Genomic DNA, 18,198 nt, shown 5'->3' on the forward strand with positions numbered 1-18,198 from the left:
TTGTGCTCAGCTGACTTTTCATGCTGTCTTAAAAGGAATCAATGATTTTCCAATCACTAAGCCCATTCTAACTAAGCTGATTGCTCCTTCTTGTGTTTCCAAAAAGACGACAGCAAAAGTAAAGAACAGAGCCCTTTTTTCCACTATAGACAAGCCATGATCTGCTTATCTATTCTCCATTTTTCATTTAAATGAATTAATAGCTGCATGAATCATGACCGTAGACAGGATAGAGGAGAGCAGGAGGCAGGGTAACGGATCTACTTGCTCTGGAGAGCAGAGTTCGGTGCTTTTATATGTTATCACCAAAGTCTCCAGTAGCAGAAAAAAGTTGCAAGATATGGCTCCAAGTGCTTTTTTGTAATAAAAGCGCTAGAGGGGTCTGAAAAGTTGTTAAATATAGCGACAAAAGAGCTAAGTTGGCACACTGCTCTTCCTGCCTTTTGTTTCAAATTATTTACTGCTGCTTGTTTGGATATTTCTGCACAAGTGCAGCAAATGGACTTATCCAGTGTGGTGTTTTTTTAATGTATCTTCAACTGATGTATTGACATATTTCCAGTTGTTGCTGCTTTAATTTTGTCCAATAAGAAATCATTTTTTGATAATATCACTGGAAATAAGTCAAGTAATGAAGTAGCCAATGAATATATACACAATATGTTTATGTCATTTCTTTGGTAAAGTTTTAAAAAAGAAAAGCAAAATTTAAAGGATGTAAAATGTTGAAATTGTTAAAATAATAATAATAAAAAAAAAATATGAATACCTTCACTGAATAATGAATACAAATAAAGAAGAATAATTCTCTCCCAGACAGGTGAAACTCTTAATTTCCACCTTTTCAGTGTACGTGAAGGCACCACAGTCAAATATATAATGAATATGAAGTAGATCTGGGGGCGTGACTTTAATTTGTGGGCGTGGTCAAGTATGCAAACGATCCATGCCTCCGAGCTCCTTTCCCCCGTGAGCCGTGACGTGATGCGAGCGGCCCGTGTTGGTTCCAGCTGACAGGCGGAGGGAGAAAAGCGAAAACCAAGAAAAAATGCGCGAGTGTGCGCGCGCGTGAAGGTAAGAGAGGGAGGGAGCGCGCGAGGGAAAGGAAAATAAGAGCCATCATCTAGCTGGCTCTCACCACTGCTGGATTTTATTCTTTTTTTTCTTTTTGGGGGAATCTTTTTATTTTTTTGATTGGATCATTTCTGCCATATTCAGCCTGAGATCTGGTGGATCATTCCAACTTGGAGACTTCCCTCCGCAGATTCTTTCATTTTGCTGATTCTAATCATCTGCTCGGTACATTGGACTACAGTCAGGAGCCTTCCTCTCCGCTTTTATTAATACTCTGACTGTTTGCTGCTGAATCTTTGCAGCCTGTGGGACTGACAGCAGAGCTGGACCGGTTTTATTTCCACACCTTTAAACAGGACTTGGATCAGTCGCTCAGAAGTGCAGCGCTGTTTGTTTCCAGAGAAAAGCGGCGGTAGCAACTCCTGAGGGATGAATTAAACCTGCTCAACATGCTGCCATTTTGGAAATAAACCCCCACCTCTGTTGCATATTTTTATTATATTGCATGAGCTAAAGGAAAGCGGGGTTTTAGTGGTAATCTCACGCACGCCTCACCTGTCCGCGCACCTGATTTTATTTTATTTTTTAACTGCGCGCGCGTTAACTACAATCTCCAGGTGAATCATTTTGATATTGAGCTTCAACTCTGCGCTTTACTCCACTTCACCTCCCCCCTTCTCCTCCTCTTCATCATTCCCCCCCCTTTCCAAAAGTTATGTCAAGGCCTCTTACGCAGCTCCTGCCGCCGGATCTACCTGCAGGGGCCGCCAGCCCGCAGTTTGGGGCCAGCAACCCTGCTGGAAGTGGCCCCCAAGGCGGACACCTGACCTCCATGACCAACTTGAAGTCCCTGCTCCAGCTGCCAATCAAGGCCGACCAGAGGGTCACCAAGGACTGTTGCGAGATGAAGGGTGAGTTGGTGCACGTGTATGAGCAGAGGAGGGGTTCCTGCAGGTTCTTAAAGGGAAACCCCTCAGTCAGGGCAGTCAGTGCAGAGATAAAAGGAAGAACCCTTTCCAACACAGTGATGCCTGAATGCACAGTAATAAATGAATAATAACATGTTTAGGGGGTGCGCATTGGATATTTTTGGATTTGAATACATTTACCCGGATCCCAATTTGCACAAAACTGTTTTTATTGCAGTAACTGATTCATTTTTGAAAATTTATGGACATTTGTCTGGAGTAGACAAACACTTTAAGGATAATATTGCTTTGCTGATCTGTTCTTCATGGAGAAATAAACCTTTATAGAACAATTTTGAATTCATTCTAAGCTAGTGGGATGTAAACCTCTACCCTGAGGGCTGTTCTAGCAACATTTGCCTTAGATCAGAATAAAGGAGCACACCTTTCTGTCATTTTGGTTGGTAAAAACTGTTTGCAGATTTGATTTTAGCTCTAATGCTGCCATCAAACCCTCATTGAGACTTGAGTCCGCACTTGAACTTGAGGTCAGGGATCCAAGTCTTTTGGAAAACCTCAGTTATAACCAGGGGAGAGCAGTAAGCTGTAGATTAGTTGAGTAAATTATTAATTCTGTCCCCTCTGAGTTACTGTAGTTTCAACAATGGAGTTATTGTTATAGTAAAATACCATGTATGGATTCTTTATGTGTCAGTAGGAGGAGATGTGTAAATTGTGCTGTAAAGGGTGCGTTTGAATTGTTTCTGTTATCTTAACACGCATTTCCAAAACATATCTATGTATTGATTAATTTTGGTTGTTCCAGGCCAAAATAGCTCAGATATTTTATCATCTGCCCATTGCAAGTGTGAAAAATAAGCAGTTCCTGTTTTCTTCTCAACAAAAATTAAGTGATGTTAAATTATTTCTACTTATTTTCAGGTAACGTTGTTAGAATTAACCATGGCTACAAATCCTATTTACAAACTAACATGCTTTATTGAAACAAAATTATGTGGTCTCCTTTTTTAGTGCACATTTGACTCCCCTGCAGAAAGCTTGGAGATTTTAAATGAGGAGACAGAAACCTTGATGCATTGGCTCATGTTTTATTCACTTTATTCATAATCAGGCTTCTTTAAAGTGAGAACTTGCTGCTTTTTTTTATTAAGGAAAAATATTAAAATAACATGTTTTGGGATCTGACCTTTTGTCAATATTCTTTGCAGATTTAGAAAACAATCACCCGGTTGAATGGTTGAGTCCTGATCTGGAAAGCAAACAGATATTAATCATTACAGAGCCTCTCACAGGAATATTTTAAGGGATTATTCATGTGTGTTTGCATGTGACTGAGTGGGTATGTGTGATTGTAAAATACAGAGGAGCTGCTTACTCAACAAACTCACATGTACACCGGTTTCCCTCCAGCCCTCCTTCTGCAGGCCTGCTGGATTATTTTTGTTTGTTTTTTTAAACGTTTGTTTTGCATTTAGTGGTGAAATGTACCGATTTAGAGCAGAGAACCAAAGAGTGATTGCTTCTGTTGAGTCTGATTCTTCAGACTGTGTAAACAAAGCTTGAGGAAAGGAATTGCATAGTTTCCCGTCCACCAGCTGCCAGGACAAAATATTAACCAGGCCGACTCTTCTTCCTGTCCGGCTGTAGAAACTGCTGCTACATGCACCCAGACACCTGATACTGTGGGTTTTTAAAGCCCTAATTTACATTGATTTTCCCCCAGATGATTCCTTAAACTTGACTTGAAAACATCTCAGGTCTTTTAAAACAACACAATTTGGATTTTATTTCAAGCTCAACCAAACACCTGTCTTTTTTGGAGCAAAACAAGTCATTTAAAGAAGAGAGAACACTTGAGGGCACACACTGAGGAGAAAAACAAACAGAGAGGCCAAGAAAAGTTGGACACTGCGATTTGGCGACCCCTCCTGGTTTGTTGGTGGAGCTGCCGCTCTTTCCTCCTGATATTTTCCCCGCTGTGCATGAGGGGGAGGATGATAGTGAGCACAGCTGACAGGCTCTCCGAGGAGCCAGAAAGCATCTCAAAGGTTCCCTCTACTCTAGCTGTCAGCCCGCACCGTATTCTCTGCTGATAGCTGGTGCATTCAGGGGTAAAACTGAGGAGGGATTTTTTTTTTTTTTTTTTATCCAGTTTGCCTCTGGTTCTTGTTGCCTTTCCCCTTTCTCCGGTTAGAGTGGATACTTCTCCTTCACCCTCCTGTACCCCCCCTTCGCTAGCTTTGTTTGACGCCTTCGCAAACACCCACTCCATCTCACACGTTCCTCTCCCTCTCTCTCTCCATCTCTCTCACATCTTTGAGTTTTTTTCACCGTCTTGCTCTCTTCTCGTCCGATCCCTCTGTGTTTCACTCCCTCAGAGTCCCTCTGCTCATTTACATGTTCTCAGGGTTTGTTTTCCTCTTTTCTGTCTTCCTCACTGTGGCTCCTCTTTCCAAAGTCATTCATCTCTTCCGTCTTTCTTGTTTTCTAAGTCTCTTCTCTTGAATGTCTGAGTCGTATACAAGCCATCCATCTCTCCATTCTCTAACCCTCTCTTTCTGCCTTACTGCACTCATTTCAACTACTGATGCACTTTAATTTCTTGTCCACTGCAGTTCAGTGTCCCCTTCTGTAAATTGAACAGTGGTACTTTACACATACTCCTACCATGCATTCCTGCTCAGTAGCTGTGATTCATATCCTGTTGACACCTTATAGATGATATTTGATGACTTTGCGTAATGTTTGCTTCTCATTATTTTCTAACCTTGCAACTGCACCTATATTATTGCTGTTTATTGAGGCTACCACTGTTTGTAACTTCGTTCTTTCAACTATTAAAGCGTTTCGTGTGAAGGGACCCTGACCTCCTACAGAGCACAATGTGCTGCAGCTGTGCAGAAATGACTTAAACGTTTTGAACAGCAAATCGTTCCAGAAGGAAACAAATCACATTCTGAAGCGATGAAGCTTTAAAGGGCTGTAGGAGACCAAATGAGTGCATGTTTTCAAAATAATTTCTGATCATTCACAAGAAAATAATAATCCTAACCAACTTTTATTACTTTACAAACTCTGTTGATATTTTTGGGTTGGATGTTACCAAAAACTGAAAAACAACTACTAAAAAAAATTGTTTTTTTTTTCTCAATACAAGAATTTTCCCTGGTGTTCCCATTATTTTACTGCTCAGAAATAAGGACTTGGTTTATGGACTGGGGAATTAACTGCATTTGCAAAACAATCACTATTCACCAAAACCCAGAGACACCTTATTTTGCCACATAACATTTAACAGCAGTAAATAGTAGTAACAGTAGTAACATTTAACAGGAAAAAAACACTGATTTTTCTCTTATGCAGAAAGTTAGTTTGCTGCAGCATAAGAAAGAAGAGTGACTGTTAGCATTACAGATGCATTCAAACAAGTAGAATTAGAAACTTTTTCACACTAAGGTAACAGTAAAGTAACCTGGCTAGCAAGTGGATCATGTGTAAGACTCAGGTTGAGTTCTACACATTAATAATCTGGGACTTATCTGATCCAATCTCTGTGGTGAAAGGTGGGCTGTTCCTCAGAACCTTTGGAACTAATCGGGTAAAGTGACACCTAGTGCCCGCCTAAGTTTAGTTTTAGCCAATCAAAGTAACAAGTGAAGTAGCAGCAGAGGCCCTGAGAAACCACAACAAATTCAATTTTTACGCTCTTGCCGTTCCTCTTTCAAAGATGAAATCATGGATTCTGATAAATCAGGTGTAATAGCACAAGCTACGCTAGTGCCCTCCTGCGCTGCCATGTCTATTTGGGCTCGGATGTGGGCTCGGCAGCTCTTACTTTCATCAAAGCTATATAACGTAACTTAAAGCTTAATCTGTTTTGGGTTGGCCAGTCATGAAGGAAACCAAAGCTGGAGTGGGACAAGATGAAATCTTGACAGAATTCAGTCCGAATGCAAGATTAACAGTGAAGTTAAAATAAAATCACAATATTGGTTGAAAAAAAAATCGCAATTTTGACTTTTGGGGTGAATCATTCAGCCAAATTTACCATAAAACCACAGTTAAAGAGTAGCATACATTCGAAATCATGGTGGTAGTGTGCTTTGTTTGCTTGCACTAAATTAAGGCTCAGTTTTTAGACCAAAGAAATTTAAGAATAACAATAATAAAGTAACAAACAGCAGCAGGATCAGCAGGTGCTTCGTAGTTCCTGCACCCCCATCCTGGGACTTTACACCACAGAGTTAGAGACTGTAGGGTTCCTTTAAAGACATCTGCTACTATAAATAACTTCCTCATATAAATTGTTAATCACACCTCTGATGGTGATGACATGCAACCTTGTATGCCAGTAAAGCAGACCTGAACAGCACTGAACACTATTTGCCTGTCAGTTGTTTTTGTTTGCTTTGAACTTTTCTCAAGGCCTTTGGTGGCCTTTTTAACCCCCCCATAAAAAAAAAAAAACTAAAAAGCCTGGGGAGCTGCAGTAGCTTGACAGATTTAGACATTTGCTTGTAGTAAAGTTAAAATGCTACATTAGAATTTTAACAGGATCATAAATGCCAGACATTTCTAGAAACTGTGGATTTACACAGATGCACGTTATGCTGCTCCACTCTCCTTACATCTAATGATTCACCAAATATTCTATATTTTTGTCAAGCTTTATAAACTATTTATTCAATGTGACATTGTCTTTCTGTAGGATAATAGTAGCTCAGAGTCCTTGTTTGACATCATTCATGCAGCTCTTTATTTACTGACTCGTTTTAATTGCCATTCATGTGTAAATGTGAAGGATTTCCTTTTTTTGTGAGAATGATTTATTGATGCGGTTAGCCCCCATGGGTCAGAGTTTAAGGCAGGTCAAATTTATTTTTAGATGCCTTTTTAATGATTACAGCTTAGTGCTTTATGCAAAGAGAGAAAAAGGAAAAAAGAAAACATGATTGGCAGCACATTTCTCTGCAGCTGGATTTTCTAATCCTTTTCATCTTATTAGTTGCAGAATGTCTGCAGAAAAATGTACGCCAGAGTACAAGAGTTTTTCCAACTTTCTCACATATATTTTAGCATCTGTCTGTATAATTAAGCTGGAAAGCAAACACATTTATTTGGAGAAACAGATGAATAAATAAAAATGGTGAAATGACCCAGTTTCTTTGATCTTTCAAAACCATAAAATGGTAGAATCACATTTTGGTTCAATTTAAGGAAACAGCATCTATCAGTATTCTAACATTATTTCATTTTTGAAACTTAGATTCATACATTCTATATAATCCCTGTTGTTTCAGGACCATGGACAGAGAACGAGATTTTGTGCAAAGGCAGCTGTCATTTTCAAATCTCCTGCAGCCTTTTGAGAGAAAAACAAACATTTTAGGCCTGAATTTTCTAGCAATGCTGCAATGACTTACTTTGCAGAATAAATAATTGCTAATATGTTTATTATTATCTGCATCTGGTGACTGAACATAACGCTGAATAGGTGACCTTTTTCATTTTTGGAACAAAATTGTTTTTTGTCCTCTTTATGGGGGATTGTTGGCCTAGTGGTTAAAGCAGTGCTTCGATCCCCACAGCCTCAACTCTGGGTTTCCTTAGCAAGACCCTTAACCCCACACTGCTCCCTGAGCACTGCACAATGGCAGCCCACTGCTCCCCAAGGGGATGGGTACATGCAGAGGCAAATTTCTCCGATGTGAGATCAATATAGTTCAAATATTATTATTAATAAGCAACATTTTTATTATTTTCATCCAAAATAAATAAACTTATAATCTCTTTCCAAGTGCAGAATTTGTTTAGATCATGTTGGTTTGATTATTTTTAGTTGAACAGGCTTAGTGGTGTGCGTTAATGTGTCATCGCTGCATTCAGCCCACCTAGAGATCAAACCTGTTGAGTGCTCTGTTTTCTTTTTTTTTAATAACGGGCCCTGTTATGATCTTTGATATGGTTTTGGTAAGCTCTCTTACTGCAACTAAAGCTGTTCTGTTTAAGGAAAGATGAAACTGTAAAATGAAATGACATTTCCCTGCATTGCTTTGACGGGCTTTTATTTGGTGTTTAATAGAAACATCAGCTACTCATTGCACATCGTAGTTAGAGGGCAATTTAAGAGGAAAAAAGCTAATTAGATCTCAGTGGAGGAGATAATCAGACCTCTGGCTCATAATTAAAGCCTCTGTTAAACATATTCAGAGACTAATTACACCAATTTTCACTTTTTTCCATTTGATAGTTTTAACTTAGCTCACCTTGTCAGAATGGAGCAGATTTTGAGATTTGATTTAATCAAATAAATCTCAGTTGTGTCAAATGGAGAATGAATAATTTTCCTGACCTTTACTTGTCGAATGCATTCAGTTTCAAAAGGCTGTTTTATGAAATGTCCTTTCCTTGTTTCCTTCAGACAAAGACAAGCCCCAAGACTCTGAAGAGGACACACTGGGCATCAACAATGGAGGGCCCGGCGGGACAGGAGGAACCCCAAGCACCGGTTCGCTGCGACCCAACTCCCAGTCAGCCTTCCTTGGTCCTCTGCTGTGGGAAAAGACTCTTCCATGTGATGGAGGCCTCTTCCAGCTGCAGTACATGGACCTGGAGGAGTTCCTGACTGAGAATGGGATGGGGATGCACAGCAACGGGCCCAGCTCAACCAGCGCCCAAATACCCTCCCAGGTAGGAGCACGAGATAGGAACATTGGAGCTGAAATAACTCAGCTTTCTGACATGGAAGTAAATTAAAGTTTCTAATCAAAATGTGTAAATGCTGCTGTTACAACTAAGTTGGATAGTCAGAGGAGGATTAAACTGAACTTTTTGGTAACAAAAGGATAAATATATGGTAAAGCAGCTAAAGTAGGGTGGTTAATCTATGATGCTGTGGGCCTGTTTCACTTCCATAGGCCCTGCTTGGTGCTTTGAGGTGCCTTGTATGGCAAACTCTTTTAATTACCAAAACAATTTACTAAGACTAGGGGTTATAGCTTTATGAGCCAAATGATGAGACCCAAAACTTGAATAAAAGCAAAAAAATAAATAGATATTTCCCTATTGTTTGAGCACTGATGACAGTAAATGAGCTGATATTGAGGACTTTAGATTTTTGTTTTTTTAAATATTGGGTTTCCTTTAATCAAATAAAATCCTAACAAACTGCTGTTAGAATAAACAGTTTCAATCCATTCAAAGGTTGTGATGGGATGATAGCATCTGTGTAGGATCTGTTAGGTTTTCAATCAGATTTGTACAGCTTAATGGCTGCTGTTCTTTTATCTGCGTCCAATGAAACACTTTCCGTCCCTCTCCCTTTAGTTCATCAAACCAGCTCCTAGTGTTTATTCTGCTCACGGTTTAGTTTGATGTGTTGGATCAGAAACCGTGCATTACATTTCTGCAGCATAACTGTGACTCTTCTGTTGAATCTAAAGTACTGTAGGTTCAAATCCCAAGAAGCCTGAATAATGATGTTTCAAAGGCTGATGGTTTTACAGTATATCACAGCTACAGCTTCCTCATCACATGCTGGGAGGAGCAGCTGTTCACAGCCAACATCCTTTGCAGTGTCACATTTTCTCACTTATCTGTCAAATCTGCAAAGTGTTTCCCTGAAGTCACGATGTGTCGTAGCGGGATCTGATCCAAGCATATGCAGTTTTGAGCCTAATTGAGGTCATTCCTGATTTCCTGCTTCTTTTTCCATCAATGGTCAACTTTACAGTTTTTCTTATTTTGTTAAACAAAGAGGGTTGAGGCTGACTGTTACATGACGCTACTGTTTGAAGAGATAATGTGTGAAAAAAGGCAAGAGTTTTTCTTAGAACTCTTGATTCCTTTTAATGGAAGATCTTCTAACCAAATGTTTAGGAATAAACAAGGATTTTTATGGATTTACATTATAGTTAAGAAATAAACCCAGATGGTCTGGTCAATAAAACACTTAGCTGCCAGGTTTAAAGGACTTAATTACATGTCTGGAGTCATAATGTGACGATGTTGGCATTATAACTAGAAAGAAATATTTATTTATATATTTTGGACCCATTAAAGTTTTATGAACCAATATTTATTTATATAGTATACTATTTTTCTCAGTAAAATTATTGATCTTATTCTGTATCACTCTAGCTGTTCTGTGGATGTATTATTAGTTTTGAAAAAACAATCGCTTTGATGAAAAAGTTGCAGCTCTGACCTTTAAGTTATAACAGTTAGAAAACGTCTTTTTTTTGGTAAGGTTGGAGTATTTTCTTCCAGTAGACATGGGCATTTGGGGATCTTCAGGGTATCTATTCAGTTTATAATTTATATTCTATAAAGGAAAATTAGTTGATTGCATACAGTCATTGACTTGCCAGACATGCTCCTACTGGATGAGTTTGGATTATGTTTGACTCTTCAGCAATCCCTCACACCAAGTATGCATGTGGCAACAGTGGAGAGGAAATCTCCCTTTTAACAGGAGAAAACCTCTAGCAGAACCAGGCTCTGTGTGAGCAGCCTTTTGCCGAGGCCGACAGGGGTTCAATGAGACAGAAGCAGACATACAGAAAGAAGCAGATAAACAAAAGGTAAATAGCTCCAAAGGTGGCCCCGTCCAAGGAAAGACGCAGCCAGGCAGATGAGATCCAAGCCTATTCTCTCTTGTCAGAGGATGAAAGAGAGGACGTAAAGTCAGTGACAGTAAAGAAACAGGACTACATAAAAAAATAGGTCAAGCTCCAACATTTATAAACAAAGGTGTTGATGAAAGCAGAAAAGCTGATATTTCTCTCCAGGATGAAGTCACAGCCAAACAGGAACAGACCAGATTAGGCTACTATGAGAAAAAGCAGAGAGAGCATAACATTAGAGATTGAACTAACAAATACTGCAGAATGGAATAATAGAGATAGGATGAAGTAGAATGAGGATAAGTGTTCTTTATGTCCTCCATCAGCCTACACATATAGCAGCAGAAATATAGAAAACACCTCAGGAAAACTGACTAATTCGGAAAAAGCTAGTGGCAAGGAGGGCCAAGGTGAAATGTCTGTCTGGACTGAAATTCTCCCCTGGCAGACAGCTGGCTGGATTTTAATTCTACAGCCCAAAGCTAAAGGGCTGGCCCTTGTCAGTGATTCTTTTTGTGGTTATCGTGGACAGGATCTCCAAGCGTGGAGTGGAGAAGAGAACGTCTGCTTTGGGAAGAACAGGATCTCTTTAGATGATGTGCCTTCTTTAGGCCATGACCTTCAGCGTTCCCTGGAATGTGATGAGGCTAGAGTGAGAGTCTGCTCCTTTAAGTCCAAAGTCATGGTTCTGCCTGAGGGATTTTAAGATGGAATGGATCACGGACAGATGGACCGGGCCTTTGTCTGCAGTAATGCAGATGTTGCTCCGGTTTGTTTGGGTAAAGAAAAAGCTGAAGCAAAGTCAAAGGTCTTGGTTTACCAGATCATCCTGTTTCTGATATTAACCCCTGGTCATGAGAAATGGATCATAATCAAAAAATCAGATCCTGGAAACAATAAGCTGCCTCAAGGAGGTGGCTGGACCCAATCTCAGAAACAGAGTAGGAAGCTCCATCATAATGGGGGAGATTAAAGCGGGGCCACTGATTCTCCACGTCTCAAGTGGCCGTGGTTCAGGCCTCGGATTAGGAAGCCTCCTTAGTGCCGCTCTGGGTGAGTCTCACTGGAAGGAGACCCCAGGAAAGAGTAGAACTTTCGAGAGATTCCACTGTACACATCCATGTGACCTGGAAACACCTTGAGGTCCTCCAGGATGAGATGGAGGATGTTGCTGAAGGAAGTGAACGCTGAGGTTCCGATCTGGACCAGTTCTCCCCCCGACCTGATTGGATAAGCTGAGGCAGTGGATGGATCGATCAATCCTAAAAATCTCAGTGAATGAATAATGTCAGTCAGGGGTCAGATTCATGTTTTGTTCTCTGGAGGAATCCTGACTTTCAAACCAAGAGAGTTCCTGAAGATCTGACTTTGTTTCTCTTTTGTCTCGTCTCCTCAGAGCTCCCAGTCTGCAGTGCCGAACCAAAGCTCCCAGTGTCCTCCCACTTCTCCTCCACCTTGTTCCTCCTCTTCCTCCTCGATGTCTTCTTCATCCTCCTCCTCCTCACTTCTGGGATTGGAGACTGTCCAGCCGCAGGCTCCGCTGCCCCCACCTCAACAGCAGCAGAGCATTATGGGAGGACCAGAGTTACTAAATGGTGAGTGATGATGAATTTCTTGTAAATTTCCTTAAATATTCAGTGATATTTTAAAGTTTGGTCAGTGGATTAGTTAACTGTTACAGTTTGTCTCGGTTGCTTTAGTAAGTTTCTGGAATCATCTTCAGAACAGCAAAATTGTCAAATGAAACGCAATAAAAAGATCAATCAGCAGCCAAAGTATGCTGGTTAAGATTCCCAGTCATCCTGGTCATAGTCATTCGAAGAAAAAAATTATGAAACAGTCCAATGGACCTGGTTGCCAAGTTTAAAGACGTTTCGTTTCCCATCCAGGAAGCTTTTTCAGTTCAAAGTGTCAGAAATAGCATTGAGTTCAAGGCTTTATACAGTTGACCAAAAACTCTTTGTTTTGACTTAGAAAATATGCAAATTGAACTGGATCAGCGGGTCTGCCCCTTTGTAATTGGGGGTCATTTGAGTTATTTAGTAGCCTCTAATACCTGATACCTGTCTATTTCTCTGAAAGAGGGTAGTTAGAGGGAATTGTTGGCCTGGCTGAAACAGGTGTTTTAGTCCCCTCTATGGGGGTGAAGGTTGCGATGATAGCAGGAAGGAATCAACTCAATTGCTGTTTTGTAGGTTTTTGAAAGTATGATTATTTAAGCTTCATTGCTGATCATAGCCGCCTCATGGCAAACCAGTTTTGAGTAAAGGTGTTGGAGTTTAAATGATGCACATTGTTCTTACTGCATACTCAATTTGGTTTAACAAAAATTACTCCACAGATGTTGAGCGAAAGAATAAGAAATGTAACGTTTGTCTGAAAACTGTCGGGACACCCAAAGTAGCACACTCAATCTACAGCACAGCCAGGCTGTTGCTTTCAGAGATGTGCGAAACGCTCCATTGCCTTTGTTCAAAAATGTTTGCAAGAGAGGAAACATTTTTCTCCTGTTCAATGAGACATTGTTGAATGTTTAAACCTGAATGCATACAAGATATTAATATTTAATTGAAAGTCATATGTAATGAGATTTATTCAATGAATAAATCATAAATAGATCAGTTGTATTTCCTGCACATGCCTTTATTTTTGATAGAAGAGCGGAAGCATTTATCATGCATTTATCGTTATTGAGTTAAAACCGGCCAATTTATCGTGATATTGATTTGAGGTTATATTGCCCAGCCCTTATATAAAGTACATAATGCTACGTTCAGACCGGACGCAGCAAGAGCAGCAAAATCGCGTCTGCTGCTTCATTTTTGCTGCTTGTACCAGTTAGTTCTGACGCGCGGCTGAAGCAGCTTTGCTGCTCTGGCTGCGCGGTGCAAAAGTGCGTCTGACGCACGTTGGGCGGAGCTTCACTATCCTTTCTTTGCCTTGCAGCTATATTTGCTGTGATCAGTGGGAATAAAGTAGTTTTAATATGATTTTAAGTGGGAAAATCCACCTGAAAACTTAATCAGTGCAGTCAGTTCATCCAGATTACCACCCTGCCTGCCAATATTACCAGCGGTACACTGTCAGTAGGATCCCATTCAACAGCAGCCTCTGGCCAGGTTGCCTCCTCTTGGTTCACCGTGGCGGCTGGTTGGTGTTTTTCATCAAAATAATCCAAACTGCAGGCAGCAGGATAATAAAAGCGAACATATTCTGTTGGAAGGTTTTCAGCATTTTAAGTTAATTTAGATGTTAATAAACAGTTTCAGAGGAGTGATCATAGCGATCTGTGTCATCAGCGCTGTGTCTCTCTCCCTGTCAGCTCCCAGATCAGCTTCTCTGATTGGTTGGCGCGGCGCGTCGAGCAGCAAAAGTTCAATTTTTCCATCTCGAGCAGCAGTGCGTTTGCGGCGCGTCACGTGCGTCAGAGGCTTAAACGCTCCCGACGTGCTGCTTCAGCTGCTCAGACGTGCTGCACCTGCTGCTCAAAACGCGTTGAGGGACCTTTTGCTGCGCCTTGACGCACGTCAACCATTAACTTTGCATGTAAACTTGCTGCTTCTGCCGCGCCTTAAGTTGTTACCTTTTTAAATATGTTTTATGTATAGGGTAAAGCCTTCACTCACATGGCAAGATATATGACTAACAGCTGAATTGGATTGGTATCAGATTTCGGTCAGTACGCCCAGCTCAGGTATCATATGAGAATGGATCACAAAAACACGGCAAAGGTGCATCTCTATTCATAATAAATGAATGTTTTAAAATGATTGAGTTAGTTGGATTTTCTGCAGTAGCTGTTAAAACAAAACTGCCGTAAAGTTTTATTTACAATATCAAATAGAGACGATTAAGGGGGTAACTTGTAGCTTTATTGCTGCTCTCTGCGATTGGACTTTAATTAGACCTGATAAATGGTTGTTTGGCATGAAAAAAACTGCTGTCGTACATTTCTATTCTTCTCTATCTGTTCATGGAGAGCCTGGGATGTTATCTGGAAGCATTGAGAAGTCAGACATAAATACATTTACTATGTTCTAACAACAACCACAGGTGGTTTTACTCTAATCATGACTCTCTGCGATAAATGTTTGACGTTGTTCTCCGACCGTCATTTTAAAAGCCTGTTTTCGTCTTTTGTTATATTTATGGCTTATTGGTTCATCTTGGTAGAGTTTGACACGAACTTTGGAGAACACAACAGTTTCCAATTTTTACTAATTCAATCCACAAATTTGTTTCTTATTAAGCCAACGATCCTGGCTTTTGTTCAGTCCTGGGAGACCTAAATATGATCATTAACCCTTCACACGTGATGGTTTATAAATGGCAGAAAGCTGCAGCTCTTTGTAGAATTTCCCCGGATGTGTAGACATTTTAAAAGAAGGATGACAGTATGAGGGAAGAACTGTTTAAAAACTGGTTAAACAGACACTGAGAGAAACCAAAGCTCTTAGGCTACGTTCACACCGCAGCCTGAAGTGACCCAATTCCGATTTTTTTGCCCATATGTGACCTGTATCTGATCTTTTTATGACAGTCTGAACGACACAGATCGGATTTTTTCAAATGCGACCCAGGCCACTTGGATATGTGGTCCTGAATCCGATACGTATCTGATCTTTTCAAATGCGACCTGTGTCTGTACGGCCAGGTCGCATTCATCCGACCTACACGTCATTGATACTTGACAAATATTACTAAACGTTACTAATCTGCGTCCTACTAAGCGGAGGCGGGAAAAACTAACAACCATGGCGGAAGATAACACAGAGAGCAGTCAATGGAGAGAAAGTGAGGTTGCTGACTTAATTCATATTTAGAAAGCTTGATTCAGACCAAACTCGAAGGGTCTTACCGGAACCGGGGGAGGGTCTTTCTTTTTGATCTTCTTAAAAAGATTTCGTTCGTAATGTGCCTGCTCCTGTTGGAGAAGAACTTAAAGAACGCAATATACGCTGCGGTATTACGAGTCATGTTTACTTCCGCAAACACTGAGGACGCTTGCTACGTGTGACGTCATCGCGTCCTCGAGTGCGCATGCGGGACACTTCGGTTGGACGCATTCAGTTCACACAGTAGATCACATACAAGTCGCATATACTTGGAAGTGTGAACGGACACGCAAAAAAATCCGATTTCACAAAAAAATCGGAATTGAGCATTAAGGCCTGCAGTGTGAATGTAGCCTTAGAGTTCTGTGTTAGAATCGCTTTAACACATTTCTGGGATCTGACACTCACTGGAAAATTATGGAATGCTCTGGGATTTCTTTTCAAACTCAGAATATGTCGGAAAAATTAAGAGTATGGAAAAATCTTTACCGTTCAGGCGAAGCTCCTGTTCTTTTAAAATGTTTTTTTTTTTTTTTTTTTTTTATCCTTCCATTGTCCATCTATAACTTTTACAGAATTTGTTTATTTCAATAAAATGTGAGATTTTTTTTCTTTTGTCGTTGCTTTTATGTTCTACAGCCAACAGGCTCTAATGAAAATGATAATTATCAGCATAGTAAGCCTCTTCAAGCTTTTCAGAACCAGTAACTGAAAACTGAACTTAGTGGTGAGTTTGTGTAAAATGGTTTCAATTAACCAGGAGATGGGATCCCAATGTAATCCGTAAAAAAATCATAATTTGAGGGGGCTTGAAATTATGTCAATAAATTCAATATTTATAGAACAATCAGCAATAGAAAATGTGCCCATAAGTGTTCAGATAAACCAAAAACCTAAACGCTGCTGATAAACACTAACTAGCCTTGTTTTTCTGAGGATGTTTCTGATTCTTCAGTCTATTGGCTGTGTTTGTGTTTTAATTTGATTCAGGGCCACAGGTGGCTGCTGCTGTTGTTCATCTTAATAAGACATTAAATTAATAAAACCAACGTCAAACCGTGTCATTACCCAAAGGGATTTGAATGGTAAACAGTAGGATACAATTGAACTGTTCATAGTGAAAACTCCATGTATCATCTGTCACTGTTAGACCAGATCATTGGTTGGTTTAAAAAAAAATCTAGTCACTGGTTGGTAAAAGCTATGGGCCTCATTTACTGTCCATGGTTTTATTCATCAGGGTGTTCTGGATATAGTATTACTGATTTGATCAAATGTGAAGTTTGGTTCTTTACCCCACTGGTTAGGTTAAGGGTTGATCTGAAAGACTAAAAAGAATCCTGAAAGGTTTTCATCTGATGAAGATAGATAGATAGATAGATAGATAGATAGATAGATAGATAGATAGATAGATAGATAGATAGATAGATAGATAGATAGATAGATAGATAGATAGATAGATAGATTGGTAGATATAGATTGGTAGATATAGATATATAGATATAGAGATAGATATAGGGATAGATATAGATAGATATAGGGATAGATATAGATAGATATAGGGATAGATATAGATAGATATAGAGATAGATATAGAGATAGATAGATAGATAGATAGATAGATATAGATATATATAGATATAGAGATAGATATAGGGATAGATATAGATAGATATAGGGATAGATATAGATAGATAGATAGATAGATAGATATATATATAGATAGATATAGGGATAGATATAGATAGATATAGAGATAGATATAGATATAGATAGATATAGATATAGAGATAGATATAGATAGATATAGAGATAGATATAGATAGATATAGAGATAGATATAGATAGATATAGATATAGATATAGATAGATATAGAGATAGATAGATAGATGATAGACTGATTGATAGATAGATATAAATAGATAGATAGATAGATAGGTAGATATAGATAGATAGAGATAGATAGATATAGATAGATAGATAGATAGAGGTAGATAGAGATAGATATAGATAGATATAGAGATAGATAGAGATAGATATAGATAGATAGATAGATAGATAGATAGATAGATAGATAGGTAGATATAGATTGGTAGATATAGATTGGTAGATATAGATTGGTAGATATAGATAGATAGAGATAGATAGATATAGATATAGAGATAGATATAGATAGATATAGAGATAGATATAGATAGATATAGATATAGATAGATATAGAGATAGATAGATAGATGATAGATTGATTGATAGATAGATATAAATAGATAGATAGATAGATAGATAGGTAGATATAGATAGATAGAGATAGGTAGATATAGATAGATAGATAGATAGAGGTAGATAGAGATAGATATAGATAGATATAGAGATAGATAGAGATAGATATAGATAGATAGATAGGTAGATAGATAGATAGATAGATAGATAGATAGATAGATAGATTGGTAGATATAGATTGGTAGATATAGATATATAGATATAGAGATAGATATAGGGATAGATATAGATAGATATAGGGATAGATATAGATAGATATAGGGATAGATATAGATAGATATAGAGATAGATATAGAGATAGATAGATAGATAGATAGATAGATATAGATTGGTAAATATAGATTGGTAGATATAGATTGGTAGATATAGATAGATAGATATAGATATATATAGATATAGAGATAGATATAGGGATAGATATAGATAGATATAGGGATAGATATAGATAGATAGAT

The 18,198-nt window shown here is 39.0% G+C and overlaps 1 protein-coding gene across 1 annotated transcript in view; it reads left to right on the forward strand.

Annotated features, from left to right (window-relative positions):
• The first annotated feature begins 971 nt into the window (after positions 1-971).
• Positions 972-18,198, forward strand: part of dbpa (D site albumin promoter binding protein a) — a 53,559-nt gene continuing 36,332 nt past the window's right edge. The window contains exons 1-3 of the mRNA XM_038302820.1: positions 972-1,985; positions 8,425-8,693; positions 12,024-12,222. Coding sequence (XP_038158748.1) covers positions 1,790-1,985; positions 8,425-8,693; positions 12,024-12,222 — 664 coding nt within the window. The 5' untranslated portion in view covers positions 972-1,789. The remainder of the gene's footprint in view (positions 1,986-8,424; positions 8,694-12,023; positions 12,223-18,198) is intronic.

Source organism: Cyprinodon tularosa, unplaced genomic scaffold (genome assembly GCF_016077235.1).
Source record: "Cyprinodon tularosa strain WSP-4 unplaced genomic scaffold, ASM1607723v1 ctg5, whole genome shotgun sequence".
NCBI lineage: Eukaryota > Metazoa > Chordata > Actinopteri > Cyprinodontiformes > Cyprinodontidae > Cyprinodon > Cyprinodon tularosa.